This window comes from Oryctolagus cuniculus, chromosome 2 (assembly GCF_051225735.1).
Source record: "Oryctolagus cuniculus isolate XC-2025 breed Fujian yellow rabbit chromosome 2, ASM5122573v1, whole genome shotgun sequence".
In the NCBI taxonomy this organism is placed as follows: domain Eukaryota; kingdom Metazoa; phylum Chordata; class Mammalia; order Lagomorpha; family Leporidae; genus Oryctolagus; species Oryctolagus cuniculus.
Genome location: NC_142868.1, coordinates 95815092 through 95832050, shown reverse-complemented (window position 1 = coordinate 95832050; position 16959 = coordinate 95815092). Strand labels below are relative to the sequence as shown.

At 36.6% G+C, this 16959-nt stretch overlaps 1 protein-coding gene across 3 annotated transcripts in view; it reads right to left on the bottom strand.

Moving 5' to 3' along the window:
- Positions 1 to 16959, bottom strand: part of LOC100354896 (uncharacterized) — a 147012-nt gene that overhangs the window by 66666 nt on the left and 63387 nt on the right. Inside the window, exons 6-7 of one of the 3 annotated variants that reach the window (XM_089325971.1) lie at positions 11017 to 11077; positions 5684 to 8993 (exon numbers count right to left, since the gene is read on the bottom strand). The exons of 1 other annotated variant lie outside the window; for it this stretch is intronic. In XM_089325971.1, the coding sequence (XP_089182097.1) occupies positions 8915 to 8993; positions 11017 to 11077 (140 nt within the window). In that variant the 3' untranslated portion in view covers positions 5684 to 8914. Of the gene's footprint in view, positions 1 to 5683; positions 8994 to 11016; positions 11078 to 16959 lie in introns of those variants that run through there. One more of the 3 variants, XM_089325972.1, reaches the window with a different exon arrangement.

Below are 16959 nucleotides of genomic sequence, written 5' to 3'. Positions count from 1 at the left end.
CCCCTTTATTTATTCTATTGGTTAGTATTAGCAGGCACTAGACTTGTTTATGTAATCCCTTTGACTCTTAGTCCTTTCATTATGATCAATTGTGAACTGAAATTGATCACTTGGAGTAGTGAGATGGCATTGGCACATGCCACCTTGATGGGATTGAATTGGAATTCCCTGGTATGTTTCTAACTCTACCATTTGGGGCAAGTCAGCTTGAGCATGTCCCAAATTGTACATCTCTTCCCTCTCTTATTCCCACTCTTATGTTTAACAGGGATCACATTTCAGTTAAATTTCAACACTTAAGAATAACTGTGTATTAATTACAGAATTAAACCACTAGTATTAAGTAAAACATACAAAAAAAATACTAAGAGGGATAATGTATTAAGTTGTTCATCCCTAGTTTATATTCTTCTCTCCCCGGTAGTTCCCAGCTTCACTTCCTAGGTTTTCCCTAGTTTATATTTTTCTCTCAGCAGTCCAAATCTAAGTCACGGAACCACTTGTCGCTCCTCCGCCTGCGGATGAATGACACCAGACGCTGTTGATCCCCCTTCAGTAGGGTTTTTATTACAGTAAGAAAAAAGGAGCAGACCAACCGTGCCGTCTCTATCCCCCCTTTATAGTCCTCTCCCACCAATCCGTCCTGCTGGCATTCCTGCAGTCATCACACCAATCAGGTGTTCTTCATTAGTGCGCCGTGCCTCTCGGCGCCATGTTGTGGGAGACGGGCCCTGCCTCCCACAAGATTTTTTTGAAAATATGTGCGCATGATAGCTTATGCATCATTGTTGTGTGAAGAAATGAGTATTCTGGTAAGAGTAATAATGGTGGGACTGCAAATTGTAAAGGTAGTTGCTGAAATATCAATCATTAAAATTACATTTATAAAAAGAAAAATAAAGGGAAGGTAAAAAATCACATTTCTTTGAGAATAATAATAAATGCAAGAGGATAGTACACAGGAGTACTCAAGTGGGTATTTTAAATATCATAGGAAAATTTGAAGTCCCCCAGTATTAAGCAAAGATTAAAAAAAATCATCAACAAAAGATGAATAAATGGTTGACCTAAAATGGCTCTAAGATTTGTGTCAATGAAGATTTTCAGAAGAATTTAAAGTTTTGATGTAAATGATGCTGTCACATTCAAAAATATTTTATATATATATATATACACATATATATATATAAAACACATTATGAAACACAAAACTAAAGAATTGGATAATGATGAAATAAAAATATGACATAAATACACAATGGATTACTGCTCAGTCATAAAAAGAATGTAATCCTCCTTTTAGTATTTTTTATGTTCTACTTAAAACTATTGGTTGAACTCTGTAATTAATACACAATTACTCTTAGGTGTTTAATTAATGCTATAACTAGTACTCAAATAGTATTTTACACTTTGTGTTTCTGTGTGGGTGCAAACTGTGGAAATCTTTACTTAATATACACTAAATTGATCTTCTGTATATAAAGATAATTGAAAATTAATCTTGATGTGAATGGAAGGGGAGAGGGAGTGGGAGAGGGGAGCGTTGTGGTTGGGAGGGAAGTTATGGGGGGGGAAGCTATTGTAATCCATAAGCTGTACTTGGAAATTTATGTTCATTAAATAAAACAAAAGAAATCTAAAAAAAAGTAATCCTGTTTTCTAAAGAAAATGGATGTAACTGGAGACCATTATGCATAGTGAAATGACCCAGTGACAAAAAGGCATGTGTATTTTCTCTTATATGTTATTTAATATAGAATACAAAAACCCACAATGCATAAAAATGAAATTGACATTATGAGATAATAATTGTTTATATTGTTTCTCTATATTCCTGTGGAATAATGGTTTTTGTACTATTTACTTGTTGAACATTATGGTTAGTGCTGCACTAAGTCTATAATGTAAAGGACATTTTAATTCTTATTCTGAAGAAAAAAAACTAAAGAAAAAAAGAAAGAAAGGAGAAGAAAAAGAGAGAGGGAGAAAAGTGCGCTTATATTCCTTGAATGGTGTCTATAAACTACATGAAATCTGTTCTCTTTATATTAATAAAAACTTAAAATGAAATAAAATTCATTTACCATTACTCTAAGAAATAATGAGCAATTTTAGTTGAAATGCTAATTGTACAAAAAGAAAATATGAGACATTACTCTGAAGTAGACCAATAGAAGCACACTGACAAAAGAAAAACAAAAAATATATTTCAAGAAAAATAACTCAAATATCATATAACTTACCACAATAATCTGTTTTTTTCTTTTTTTAACCACAGTTATTCTAAAAGGAATATGTATCTAGAACTACTCTATTGAAACTTTCAAATATTGAAGAGTCTCAGAAAATCATAAAATGTGAAACTATGTTAACTTATCTATAATAATGAATTATTAAAATTATCAGATGAATCTAGGATGCCTCTGAAAATATGTGTCCATGATGATTGCCAGCAAAAAGTGTAGTATTTTGATTGAGTTGATGATCTCATAATGAATAAGCCAACCAGGATGACCAGGCATTCACAGTGCTAGGACTGGCTTAAAGCACCAAGTTAAAGAGATATTTAAGTGTTAGCTATGAACTCAAATGTGAAAGCAAATAAAAAGGATGTTAGGAAATAAAATATATTATGATTACTATGAAAAATGAATATTTTAGTAACATTGATAGAATGACAAGAAGATAAATAGTTGAAAACTAGACTATTGGTGCTGGCATTGTGATACTGTACGTAAAGTCACTGTCTAGAATGCTGGCATCCCATGTGGGTACCAGTTCAAGTCCTGGCTGTTCCACTTCTGAAAAAGCTTTTCTTTCTAGGAAAACAATACATACTGGACCAATTCCTTGGCTACTGATTCCATGTGGGAGACCTGGAAAAGTCTCCTGGCCTGTGGATTCAATCTGGCTTGGCCCTAGGCCATTATGGGCATTTGAAGAGTGAATCAGGATGGAAAATCTCTCCCATTCATCTTTTTCTATTTCTCTCTCTCTTGCTCTCATTCTCACTTTGTCTCCCTCTCATCCTGTAACTCTATCTTTCAAATAAAGAAATTATTTTAAAAAGTAAACTATTATAACTAAGGTAAAAAGAAAAATAAATGAACATTTTTCATGAAATGTAAATCAAAGAAAACACCACCTACCAGAATAAAAATACCAGTAAGATATCAGCATTTAAAAGTAACATAGTGACATTTCCAAAAATAATCAAAGGTAACATTACAGTTTCATAAGCATTCACAATTACAATGAAATGTGATACCTTGAATGGGGTAAGACAAGATTATACTAAAATAGCTCTGAAAAACTGTGTGCATCAAAGTTCCCAGAACAACTTACAGAATTCTATGGCAGTTGATAACCTCATAATGAAAACACTAAAAGACATGGCCTAAGGTTCAAAGGGGTAGGATTCACAAATACATTACTAAATATAGACATTGGTGATAATTACAAGAATAAACATAAATAATTAAATAGAGATGCTATAATATCAAATTACTATAAGAAATAATAACTTCAGAGAAACAATAGTAGAACAACAAGTAGATATAAGTATTTGGCTGGAAACTATATGTTTACAATTACCTTACAAAATGGAATTCCAAAGCAGTGAAAATTCAAATAAGTCAGTGTTTATACTTATTCTACTGAAACTCTCATATGCTGATAGCAAATATAGAGTCCCATAGAATTCAGATAAGTTAAAAATATGTTGCATGGGAGCCAGCATCATGGTACAGCAGGTAAAGCTACTGAATGTGAAATAAGCATCCCAGATGAGTGCTGGTTTCTATCCCTGGTGCTTCACTTCTGATCCAGCTCTCTGTTCATGGCCTGATAAAAGCAGTGAAAGACACACTAAGTGATTGGGCCATTTGCCACTCATGTGGAAGATGGGAAGAAACTCCTGACTACAGCTTGGCCCACCACCCATTGCAGCAATCTGTAGAGTAAGCCAGAAGATGGCAAATCTCTGTATCTCCTCTCTCTGCTACACTTTCAAATAAGTAAACAAATCTTCAAAAAAGAAAACAAGAAAAGATGGCAGTAAAAATTCATTACATGGATAGTGTGAATTATTTGGAATGCCAAGATTTCTCAAAATATATGTGCATAATGGTTGTCAGGACAACTTAAATTATTTTGTTTGAGTTTATGATGTCATAGTCAAAATTTAATTTGTTCACAGGTTCACAATGGAAGGATAAACAGACTATGATATTAAAAACACGCATAGGTAATGGTATCCTGAAACATAAAACATAAAAATTGATGCTTTCTGAAGTAAAATATATTATGATTAAGTATAAATGAATTATCTTGTGGAAGAAATAATAGATTATAAAAGACATATGGAAAATTGGTGGTAGACTACTATGACACATTAAAAAAGGTGAATAGTCAAGAAAAAAATCAAAGACAATGACACCAGAATAGGCTTCAACTTCTTTAGCTTTCACAATTAAAGGGAAATTTAGAGTCCCATAAACACCCATAAAATGTACAAAATATATTACCTGGAAGTGGTGAATGATTACCACAGTCTAAGGTCTCTGTGAGAAACTATGCACTTGAATGTTGCCAGGACAACATACAGAACTTTAAGGAAGATGATGACTTCACAATGTAAAACCCAAGCAAGATGGCTTCCATTTCACTGGGCAAATACTTACTGAAACTAAGATATTAAAGATATACATAGGTGGCAGTTAGAAAGTTAAAAAACAAAAAATTCAAATGTGCTGCAAATATTATTAATTGAGAAGCAAAATGCCGTCATTACTGTGAGAAGGAATGAGTACTTGGGAAAAAATACTAATAACAGGAGATAAGAGAAGTTGCCTAATAAATAGTCCATAAAAGTTGCACTAAATCTGTATAGGTTGTCATATGTTCAAACACAGCAACAAAGCATAAAGGTTGAAAATGTTTTAAAACAAAATATGGTAATTATCATGAGAAGGAAAGATTAACTTCTAAGGAGCATCTAATTTAAATTGAAAAGCAGGGTTATATATTTTCTGTTCTTTCAGAATTTCATTTTTCTAATTAATTTACATTTTACTTTCTTTTACAAGATATCAATCCACAATGTAGTGGGGGAAATGCTCATCCTTTCCTACTGGTTTAAATAGCACTCTTCTAGCAACGGTCTAGAATTCATTATTAAAATGTATTTACAGGCCAGCGCCGCGGCTCAATAGGCTAATCCTCCGCCTTGCAGTGCCGGCACACCGGGTTCTAGTCCCAGTCGGGGCGCCGGATTCTGTCCCGGTTGCCCCTCTTCCAGGCCAGCTCTCTGCTGTGGCCAGGGAGTGCAGTGGAGGATGGCCCAAGTGCTTGGGCCCTACACCCCATGGGAGACCAGGAGAAGCACCTGGCTCCTGCCATCGGATCAGCACGGTGCACCGGCCGCAGTGCGCTGGCCATTGGAGGGTGAACCAACGGCAAAGGAAGACCTTTCTCTGTCTCTCTCTCTCACTGTCGACTCTGCCTGCCAAAAATAAAATAAAATAAAATGTATTTACATTATACAGATTATAAATATTTAAATCATTGAATAGTAAAATTATTTGAAAAGATTTATTTTTTTCCATTTGAAAAGATTTATTTTTTTCCATTTGAAAAGATTTATTTTTTTTATTTGAAAGAGTGAGTTACATAGAGGGGGAGAGAGAGAGAGAGAGAGAGAGAGAGGTATTCTATCCACTAGTTCAATCTGCAGATGGCCAAAATGGCCAGAACCACACTGATCCAAAAATGGGAGCCAGGAGCTTCTTCCCGGTCTCCCACATGGATGCAGGTTCCCAAGCACTTGGGCCATCTTCTACTGCTTTACTCATTATGCTACAGTGGTAGCTCCATAAAATCATTCTTTTTAAAAAAGTTTTGATTTTGTTTGTTTGAAAGGCAGAGTTACAGAAGGGCAGGGGCAGAGAAAGAGAGAGAGAGAGAGAAGAGAGAGAGAGAGAGAGAGAGAGAGAGGGAGAGAGAGGTCTCCTACCTGTTGATTCACTTCCCAACTGGTAAAATGGCTGGAGCGAAAGCCAGGAGCATCTTCTAAGTCTACCAACATGTGTGTAGGGACCCAGGCATTTGGGTCACCTTCTGTTGCTTTATGAGACCATATTGAGTGCTAGATAAGAAGTGGAGCCAAGAGGCATCCACATAGGATGCCAGCAATAAAGGCAGCAGCTTTACCTGCTATGCCACAGTACCAGCTCCATAAACTCATTCTTTAAAAAAAGACCCATAAGTTTTCTAATTATGGTCACATTCCATTTCTCAGAGAGCATGCAGATACGCATATTACTAATTTAATTTTATGTTTTCTTGTCTTTATTTATTTATTTATTGTATCACTCTGGGTTCTTAACAGAGGAATTTGCATTAACAAGTATACTTTCCCTTACTTAGTCGATGGCAGATGTTAATCACAGCTACAAAATATCTACAAAGCAATATCAATAACAATGTTTTGCCAAACTCAGCACAACAGTGCATTTAAATTGACTAAGTTTAGTTGCTGATTACAACAGTCTGCTTATCAATACTGAATCCACAACATGTCTTTAAACCAAATGCAAACTTAAAATAAATAACAGTCCTTCTTCCATGTCAAATAATCCAACTATACTTAGACCGAATATACTGGTCATTCTTCTTTATCTCATAGGAAAAGCTGCATTTCCAGTTGGTGTACAAAACACATCATCCCACAACTTTACTGTCATCATGTGGGACACCAAATGAGCAAGATCTAAACAATACTTTGCAAAACTTATTAAAGCTTATTTCAGAATGTGAGAGGAAAACTGTACCAAGATTCATGAATTTCATATAGGTAATTATGCTAGGATCCAGTAACCTGGATTAGGCTGGAAAACATTCTTATAAAAAAAGACTGCATATTGGGCTGTATTAAGTTGCTACCAAGAAAGAAGGCTGAGAGTTGGTAGGGATTCAAGAGGTAGCATATTTTGCATTCCTCAAACTATTATACTTGGTAGAAAACAGATCCTCTGTGAGTCCATTTTAAAGCTCAGAAGAAATAATTTTGTAGTAGCTCTGAGCTTTGGGTTATAAAAACCAAAACTTGTATTATAAAACCAGGAAGATACTTTGGTAGCAGAGATATTTCTGATGACGAAATACTCTTTTTGGTTTTCATGGCTAGCCTTGATTGTATCATAACATATAATAAATACATGTTCTCAAAAAAGAACATATTATCCATGGCAACTAAATATATACTATTTGAAAACTAGCTATTAGTGTTCTCCTGGTGCTAGTATGGACTGAGTATTTGACTATGCTGCATAAAGGGACCACTAGGATAAAAGTGTGTTCTGTCAGACCTATTAAGTTCTAAAGAAGAGTAGCTATAGCAGCAATAATAAATGGAAAGATGTATCATAGCTCAAGCTACAGCAGGCCCAGAAGGCATAAGTAAACTGAAAAACAATGGGCCTCCCCTTCCACTAGTATTAGTTGTTGCATAGAGCCTACAATATGACCATCAGAGAAAGAAAAAAAGAATCTTATTCATTGATGGTTGGCTGAACAAGTTAATGTTGGTTGTCTGTTGAAAGTAGATGGATAACAGTAGTACCCTATTAAAGAACCCATAGGGAGGGCCGGCGCCGCGGCTCAATAGGCCAATCCTCCACCTTGTGGCACTGGCACACCGGGTTCTAGTCCCAGTCTGGGCACTGGATTCTGTCCCAGTTGCCCCTCTTCCAGGCCAGCTGTCTGCTATGGCCCAGGAGTACAGTGGAGGATGGCCCAAGTCCTTGGGCCCTGCACCCACATTGAGACCAGGAGAAGCACCTGGCTCCTGGCTTTGGATTAGCGGGATGCGCTGGCCGTGGGGGCCATTGGAGGGTGAACCAGCGGGGAAAGGAAGACCTTTCCCTTTGTCTCTCTCTCTCTCACTGTCCACTCTGCCTGTCAAAAAAAAAAAAAAAAAAAGAACCCATAGGGTCGTGGTATTAGCAAAGTTCTGAGTATTATACCTGATCTACTTCATGGAGAAAAAAACAGTCAAGAATATTGTTAATTATAGTTTCTGACAGGACATAATAGTTTATCTGGTTTATCAGAAGACTGAAAACGGTAGATTTGTAACAGATTTTTGAGGAGGCATAAAATATGCTGATTAAAGTGGCTACAATGTGCAATCTTTATAATGCTTAGTAATAATGGCTAGATAGGAACTATGAAAGCAGAGACAGTAAGCACCCACATAGACAGAATGACATGGACCATTAATTTAAACAGGCTTCTGCCACTGCCCAGTCACATTTATTGCACAGTGGATACAAAAATAAAGTGATCATGGTGGCACTGATGGAAAATGATCATAGGCTTATTAAACATATATCCATTTGCATGGGCTACCACTCAATAATACTGGCCCAGGTGTTGCCACTTCTGTTTGGGAAATCTGCCAACCAAAGGGACTGACACTAACTCTGCTACACTATTTCATGAGGTGACCATCAATTGAAAATTAATTAATATGGTGGACAAAATAGTATTATGTTTATGCTGAGTGCCATCTAGGAGGCAATAAAAGTGTAGGTGATTACAGCAATATAAATAAAAGACAAGAAGGAAAATACACATTATCATATAAACAGTGATTGTGGGAACACTGTGCTTTTAATTTTATCTTATGTTTTGTTGTCTAAAATCTTTGTAACATTTTAAATTTTAAAACATAACTTAAAAGAAATATTTTCAATGGATTATATACAGCAGGTATTTTGGAACTGTTATAAAAACAATAAATCTTAAAAAACCAAAGGATAAAAAGTGAAAAAGAAAGATTCAATATTAATAAACATTGGGAAATCACATATATTCTAACTTTTATAGACAAAATGGCATCCCATGATGCTTATCTGAGGACCACGGTTGCCCTGAAGAAGTGGACTAGATTGGGTAAGTTCTTCTGGGACAGGGCACTTGGTAGGAACCTGAGTGAGGAAAGGAGAGATGGGGAAGTTATTTATGCTATGGGTGATGTCAGGAAAGAGGAATATAAATGGGGAAACATGCTTGTTTACTTAAATAATGATCATTTAGAAAGTGGTCTCAAGAATAGAAGCAGGTATCCTGGAAGTGATAAACGACAACCCATTATATTAGAAAATTAACTAGAATTTCTGATTTTTTTTTACTTTGAAAAGTGTGAGTATAAGCTCTTGTGTATGCTTTTAAGGTAAATGTGTCTGTCTTTTTATGTATATATAAGCTAAACACATGTATAATCTATATACAGCAAAGTAACACCTTACTGACAAGGGTGTTTAATCTTCTTCATCTAATATTGGGGCTGTACCTCCAACCCTGGCAATTTCTTTTTCTATTTAGCCCTAACATTTTTTTTAATTTTTGAAATTATTTTTATTTAACTACCTGAAAGGGGGAGAGAGAGAGAGAGAGAGAGAGAGAGAGAGAGAGAGAGAGAGAAATGAGAAGGCAGGAAGGGAGAGTTAAAGAGGAGAGAAAAGGAATGGTTCTCACATCCACTGGTTCATTGCCAAAAGACCTGCAACAGGGAACATGCCAAGTTGGCAGTGTATTAGCTGGACATTCCGAGCTGTATGAGGGAAAAAGAGGTAGTTACTGAGCAGAGGGGATACAAACTGGCAGCAGAATCACAAGGAGTTCATGTAGAGAGGCCCAGGAGTCCTCCAGAGATTGCTCAGATCCACACTGGGGGAGCAAAGAGGAGGGAGAGGCAGCAAACATGCAGTGAAGTAGCAGCAGAGGGAGTGAGGGAGGAGATTGGCACTGCCCACCTTAGCAAACCAGGTGAGAGGTTGTAAGCTCCCAGCGTTAAAGACTGCAATGGGATGGGAAACTTGGCAAACTGTTTGAAGCTCCAAGCAGGAAGCAGGAGAAACTGTAACTTCAAGTGTAACCAGGGGGCTGCCACATTTGCCTTCTGTGCACAAACTCATGAATTGTGGGGTCCACTTCACATTATGCCCTACCCGGGAACAAGGATCACAACATTCCAGAGTGATTTCCTCCCCAACACACAAGCTGTACAACAAGGAGTACTCATAAATAGCAAAAACCCAAGCTTGTTTCAGTGAGAAGTGAGCCTGGCCCCAGTAGGCAGGGCTTAGTGCACCAAAGCCCTGGTACCTGCTTTCATCATGATCTAGAAGCAAAAAGGGATCGGGGGGAGGGGGGGGCAGCTGTGTGCCTCCATTTAAAACACACAGACACCTAGCAGCTCATAGCAGAGGGAAATCAATTTAAAAATAAAATCAATCAGAAATTAACCAGAAGTGCCAAAGAACAAAGGAAAAATCCTGAGTAAGAATAAAGAAGATTCAATGAACTCACTAAAGGAAAAATACAAATTCTCAATAATGGAGGCTAAAGAAATTGAGTATATGTCATAAAAGAAATTCAGAAAATTAATAGCAGATTACCTATAAGCTATCAGAAACAAATTAATAATCTAACTGAAAAGCACTCCCAAGAAATTGAGATTTAAAATAGAAGCCAGAATGAAATACTGGAAATGAAGAATTCAATAAACCAAATGAAAAACACAGTAGAAAGTCTTAGCAATAGAATAGATGAGATAGAAGAATGAATATCAGAACTAGAAGAGAAACTTCTGGAGATAATACAGTCAGACTAAATACAAAAAGGAAATAGAAAATTAAAAGTCATTGTTGGAGATTCTGTTAAATGACCAAATCACAGGTCATAGGAATTATAGAAAGTGTGGAAAGAGAGAAGGGATTACAATGCCCTCTTAATGAAAAAATGACAAAGAACTTCCACAATCTGGAATAAGAAAGAGACATCTATGTACAAGAAATACACAGAACTCCCAATAGACATCACCAGAAAAGAACTTCACAATAACACATAGTAGCAAAACTCATCTCAGTGAAACACAAAGAACAGATCTTAAAATTTACACGAGAGAAATGACAAATCACTTTCAGAGGAAACAAAAATTAGACTCACCCTAGAGTTCTCATCACAAACCCTACAGGCAAGGATACAATGGCGAGACACGTTCCAAGTCCTAAGAGAAAAAAAAACTGTCAACCCAGAATACTTTACCTTGCAAAGCTCTCATTTATGAATGAACAAGAAGTAAGGATTCCACAATAAGCAGAAATTGAAATAATTTGTAACTAATCACCCAGCCCTACAAAAGATGCTCAATGATATGCTACACAAATACAGGAAAAGGGACATCATTACAAAAGAAGATGCAGAAAATTATCCAGCAAAAGTACAAATGAAATCCAAAATACACAAACAGGACTAATTCAGGAAACATGGTAATGCAAAGATGATATTTAATGATAGTCACACTGAATGTAAATGATCTCAACTCCCCAGTTAAAAGACATAGACTGGCTAAATGGATTAAAAAAGAAAACCCATCTACTTGCTGCCTACAAGAAACACACCTTACCAACAAAGACACATGCAGACTGAAAGTGAAAGGATGGAAAAAGATAATCCATGCTAACAGAAACTAAAAAAGAGCTGGTATGACCATCCAAGTATCAGACAAAATAGACCTTAAGACAAAAACTGTTAAAAGACACAAAGAAGGACACTATATAATGACTAAAGGATAAATTCAATAGAAAGATGCAACTATTATAAATGCATATACACCTAAATACAAGACACATGAATATTTAAAATAATTGTTAAGGGATTTAAAGGAAGATAGAGACTCAAATACAATAGTAGCGGAGTCTTCAATACCCCACTGTCAGCAATGGATAGATCAACCAGACAGAAAATCACCAAGGAAAAAACAGAGTTAATCAACACCATATATCAAATAGACCTAGCAGATAACCACAGAGCCTTTTATTTCTCCAGTGCATGGAACTTTCTCTAGGAATGACCATGTGCTAGGCCATAAAGTGAGTCTCAGCAAATTCAAAACAATTGAAATCAAACCATGCATCTTCTCAGCCCACAATGCAATAAAACTGAAAATCAACAACTCGGGAATCTCTATGACATATGCAAACACATGGAGAAAGAACAACATGTTTCTGCATGAACAGTGGGTCATAGGAGAAATCAAAAAAAATTTCTGGAAACAAATGAAGATGGCAATACAACATACCAAAATTTGTGGGATACAGCAAAATCAGTGCCAAGGGCAATGTTTATAGCAATTGTTACCTCATCAAGAAATTGTAAAGGAACCAAGTAAATGAACTCTCTGTTCCTCAAGGATCTACAAAAACTACAGTAAAAAGGAAAAATCCACAACTATTAGAAGAAAATATATAATTAAAATTAGAGAAGAAATAAACAAATTGAAACCAAAGGAAAACAATACAAAAGATCAACAAAATGAAGAGTTATTTTTTGATAAAATAAACAAAATCAACACACATTTGGCCCAACTAACCAAGAAATAGGAGAGAAAGCCCAAATCAATAAAATTAGAGATGAAAAAGGAAATGTAACAAAAGACAGCACAGAATAAAAATAATCATCAGAAGGCATTTACAAAGAGCTGTATGCGAACAAAGAGGGAAACATAGAAGAAATTGATAGATTTCTAGACACATACAACCTACCTAAACTGAGCAATGAAGACATAGAAAACCTAAACAGACCCATAACCAAGACAGAAACTGAATCAGTAGTAAAGACCATCCCAACAAAGAAAAGCCCAGGACCACCTGGCTTCACTGCTGAATTTCTGAATTCCACCAGACATTTATAGAACAATTAACTCCAATTCTTCTTAAATTATTGAAAACAATTTAAAGGAATGGAATCCTCCCAAACTTTTTTTATGAATCCAGCATCCCCTTAATTCCTAAACTCAGAAAAAAGATATAACAGAGAAAGAGAACTATAGACCACTTTCCCTGATGAACATGGATTCAAAAATCTTCAACAATATTCTGGCCAATGGAATCAAACAACAGCTCAGACAGATAATTCACCAGGGTCAAGTGGGATTTATCCTTAGCATGCAGAGATGGTTCAACATTCACAAATCAGTCAATGTGATACAGCACATTAACAAATTGAAGAAAAAAGACCATATGATTATCTCAATCCAACTCACAATAGCTACAGAAAAAATAAAATACCTTGGAATAAATTTAACCAAGGATGTCAAAGATCTTCACAATGAGAATGTTAAAACATTAAACAAAGAAATAGAAGATAAAAAATTGAAAAATCTTCCCTGTTCATGCATTGGAAAAATAAATATCATCAAAATATCCATTCTTCTGAATGCAATTTACAAACTCAATGTGATACCATTCAAAATATCAAAGACATTCTTCTCAGATCTAGAAAAAATGATGCTGAAATTTATACAGAGGCACAAAAGATGTCAAACAGCTAAAGCAACCTTATACAACAAAAACAAAGCCAGAGGCATCACAATACAAGATTTCAAGACATACGACAAGGCAGTTATATTCAAAACAGCCTGGTACTGGAAAAAAATAGATGGACAGACCAATAGGACAGAAGAGAAACTTCAGAAATCATTCCAAGCATCTACACCCAACTTATATTTCACCAAGGAGCTAAAACCAATCCTTGAAGCAAGGACACTCTCTTCAACAAAAGCCGTTGAGAGAACTGTATTTCCACATGCAGAAATATGAAGCATGACCACTACCTTACACCTTAAACAAAAATCCACTCAACATGGATTAAAGATCTAAATTTATGAACTGACACGATCAAATTAATTGAGAACTTTTAGGCAACCATGCAAGACATTGGCACATGCAAAGACTTCTTAGAAAAGACCTGAGAGGCACAGGCAGCCAAAGCCAAAATTAACAGCTGGGATTACATCAAATTGAGAAGTTTCTGTACTACAAAAGAAACAGGAAAGTGAAGATGCAAACAATAGAATGGGATAAATTATTTACAAACTATGCAACTGATAAAGGATTAATACTAGAATCAACAAAAAGATCAAGAAACTCCACCACAACAAAACAAACCAGTTAAGAGATGCACAAAGGATTTAAACAGACATTTTTCAAAAGAGAGAATCCGAATGGCCAAAAGACATATGAAAAATTAACAGGATCAATAGCTTTCAGGGAAATGCAAATGAAATCTACATAAAGGTTTCACCTCAACCACAGAAATCAGCAAACAACATAGGCTGGTGAGGATATGGGGTAAAAGGTACTCTAATCCATTTTAGGTGGGAATGTAAACTGGTAAAGGCACTATGGGGTACAGTATTGAGATACCTCAAAAATCTAAATATAGACCTACCATATGATCCAGTCATCCCACTCCTCAGAGTTTACCCATGGGAAATGAAATCAGTAAACAAAAGAGCTATCTGCACCTCCATTTTCATTGCAGCTCAATTCACAATACATAAGACATAGAATCAACCTAAATGCTCATAAACCAAAGACTGGATGAAGAAATTACAGGATGTGTACACTATGGGATACTACTACAACTGTGTAAGGAGATGCTCCTCTTCCTCAATCTCCATTTTTCAAACTTTTCTGAAACAAGAAAGATAGATCAGAAAAGGGACAGTCACCACCAAGGATGAGTTGTGCCCCCTAACACTCAAATTCTGTGTTGAAATTATGACACAGACTGACTTTATTTGGTAGGAGTGTCATTATGTTATTAGTTAGGGGGAGATTATATTAGAGCATGGTGGGACACAATCTGATATGGATGATATCCTTATGAAATGGAGTCACAGGCATACATGGGCACATGCAGAGTGCCATGTGAAAGTGAAGTCAGAGATCACCGTAATGTGTCTACAGCCAAGGACAACATGGACTGCCAGTAACCCATGTGGCACTAGGAGAGAGACCTGGAGCATATTTTCCCCTACAGCTCTGAGAAATAGCTAGCCCTGCTGAGCCTTATATCAGGCCTGCAGACTCCAGAACTGGAATACAGCGCATGTGTGTTGTGCAAAGCCATCCAGGGTATGATGCTTTCTGCTGCCACTCCTGGAAATTTAACAAACACAAAGGCTTTCTTCACATATTTTCAAAGCAATCTGGCAACTCAGAAGAGTCCATACTATTGCAATCATTTACCAAGTGCTTGGAGATGTAAGACTGCAGTGAGTCCTTCCATGATTTTTCTTTTCTTTATTTTTTTTTTTAATTGACAGGCAGAGTTAGACAGTGAGAGAGAGAGACAGAGAGAAAAGTCTTCCTTCCATTGGTTCACCCCCCAAATGGCCACTACAGCTGGTGTGTTGCACCGGTCTGAAGCCAGGAGCCAGGTGCTTCCTCCTGGTCTCCCATGCAGGTGCAGGGCCCAAGGACCTGGGCCATCCTCCACTGCACTCCTGGGCCACAGCTGAGAGCTGGATTGGAAGAGGAGCAACCGGGACAGAATCTGGTGCCCCAGCCAAGACTAGAACCCTGAGTACCGGCGCCGCAGGTGGAGGATTAGCATAGTGAACCACATGATTTTTCCATGATTTTTCATGAAGTCCTGGATCCAAATTTTAAATTTGATTTACTCATAACCACAAGGAGACTCTGCTGTCAGAGAAATCACAAGGATGATAGGAAAGCAGCTCCCAAACGTTGTGGGACAGATTGAATATGAGGCTTACTTTCCTTAAATTTTAGATTTATCATTTTGTGTTGTATACAAAAGGGTACTCTGAAGTTTCATGAAAAAATAGAAATAGAGTATAAGTCTATTATGCTGAAAAACCTTTAAATCTATACATAACAATTCATAATGTTTCACAAAACCTTTTTTCTGAACCCTTTGTTTCCCTGGATTTTAAATTTTGGCAACAAAATAAGCTAATCTTTTAGTTCATTTTCTCATGACTTTAAAATAATTTATTTTATTTGAAAGGTAATGAAGGGGAGGGGGAGTAGAGAGAGAGAAAGAGACAAAGAGAGACAGAGAGAGAGAAAGAGAGAGAGAGGTCTTCCATATGCTGGATCACTCCCCAAATGGCTATAATAGCTGGAGCAGTGCCAATCTGAAGCCAGGGTCCTGGAACTTTTTCCAGGTCTCCCACATGGGTGCAGGAGCCCAAGAACTAGGGCCATCTTATACTTCTTTCCCAGGCCACAGCAGAGAGCTGGATTGGAAGCAGAGCAGCTGGGTCATGAACTGGTGCCTGTATGGGATGCTGGTACTGCAGGCGGCAGCCTTACCCACTAGTCCACAGTGCCAGCCCCTTCCATCTATTTTAGTATATGATGATACTTTAAGATACTTGCTGAGAAGCTGAGTTTAAAAATATGTTTATTTTGGTGCAAAAATTTTCAAATCCATGCAGTTTCTTATGACACAATTTCATGCACCTTTTGATTTCTTATTTTCATGGATTTCAAGATTTTCTCATGAAAATGAACTTATATTTTAATTCTATTGTTCAAGAACATTTAGAAATATCCATGTATCCAATATATTGAAGAAATATGGTATTATTATTTTCAGTTTTTTGATGAACAGCTATATTATTTTTCATAGCAACATTACCATTTTAAATTCCCAGCAGTTGTGTAAAATAATTGGTCTATTAAATTATTTCATCCCCAGCTATATATAAACACATATCAATATTAATGCTTTTCCTGGAGGGGTAGTGCTTCAATCTCCTGTAAGTTTTTAGCAGTGAGAAGAGGCTCTTGTAGTATATCATGTCCTTTATCAGCAGTCCCATTTTCTTTCAATCTTTCTTCTAATCATGGTAACTACCATATAAACTCTCATGGCAATCTACTTGGAAAGTATTCCTGATAATTTGCTTTGGTCTTTATAAATCCCTGAGAGGCCCAACACTGCTGATCATTCAATACTGGACATCCATTGACACCTACAGAAGTCTAGCCTGCATTGGCCCTGCAAGACTTGCTCAGACCCTTGTTGCAGAAAGAGCAGAGGAAGGAATGGCAATGTTGTCTGCAGCTGTAG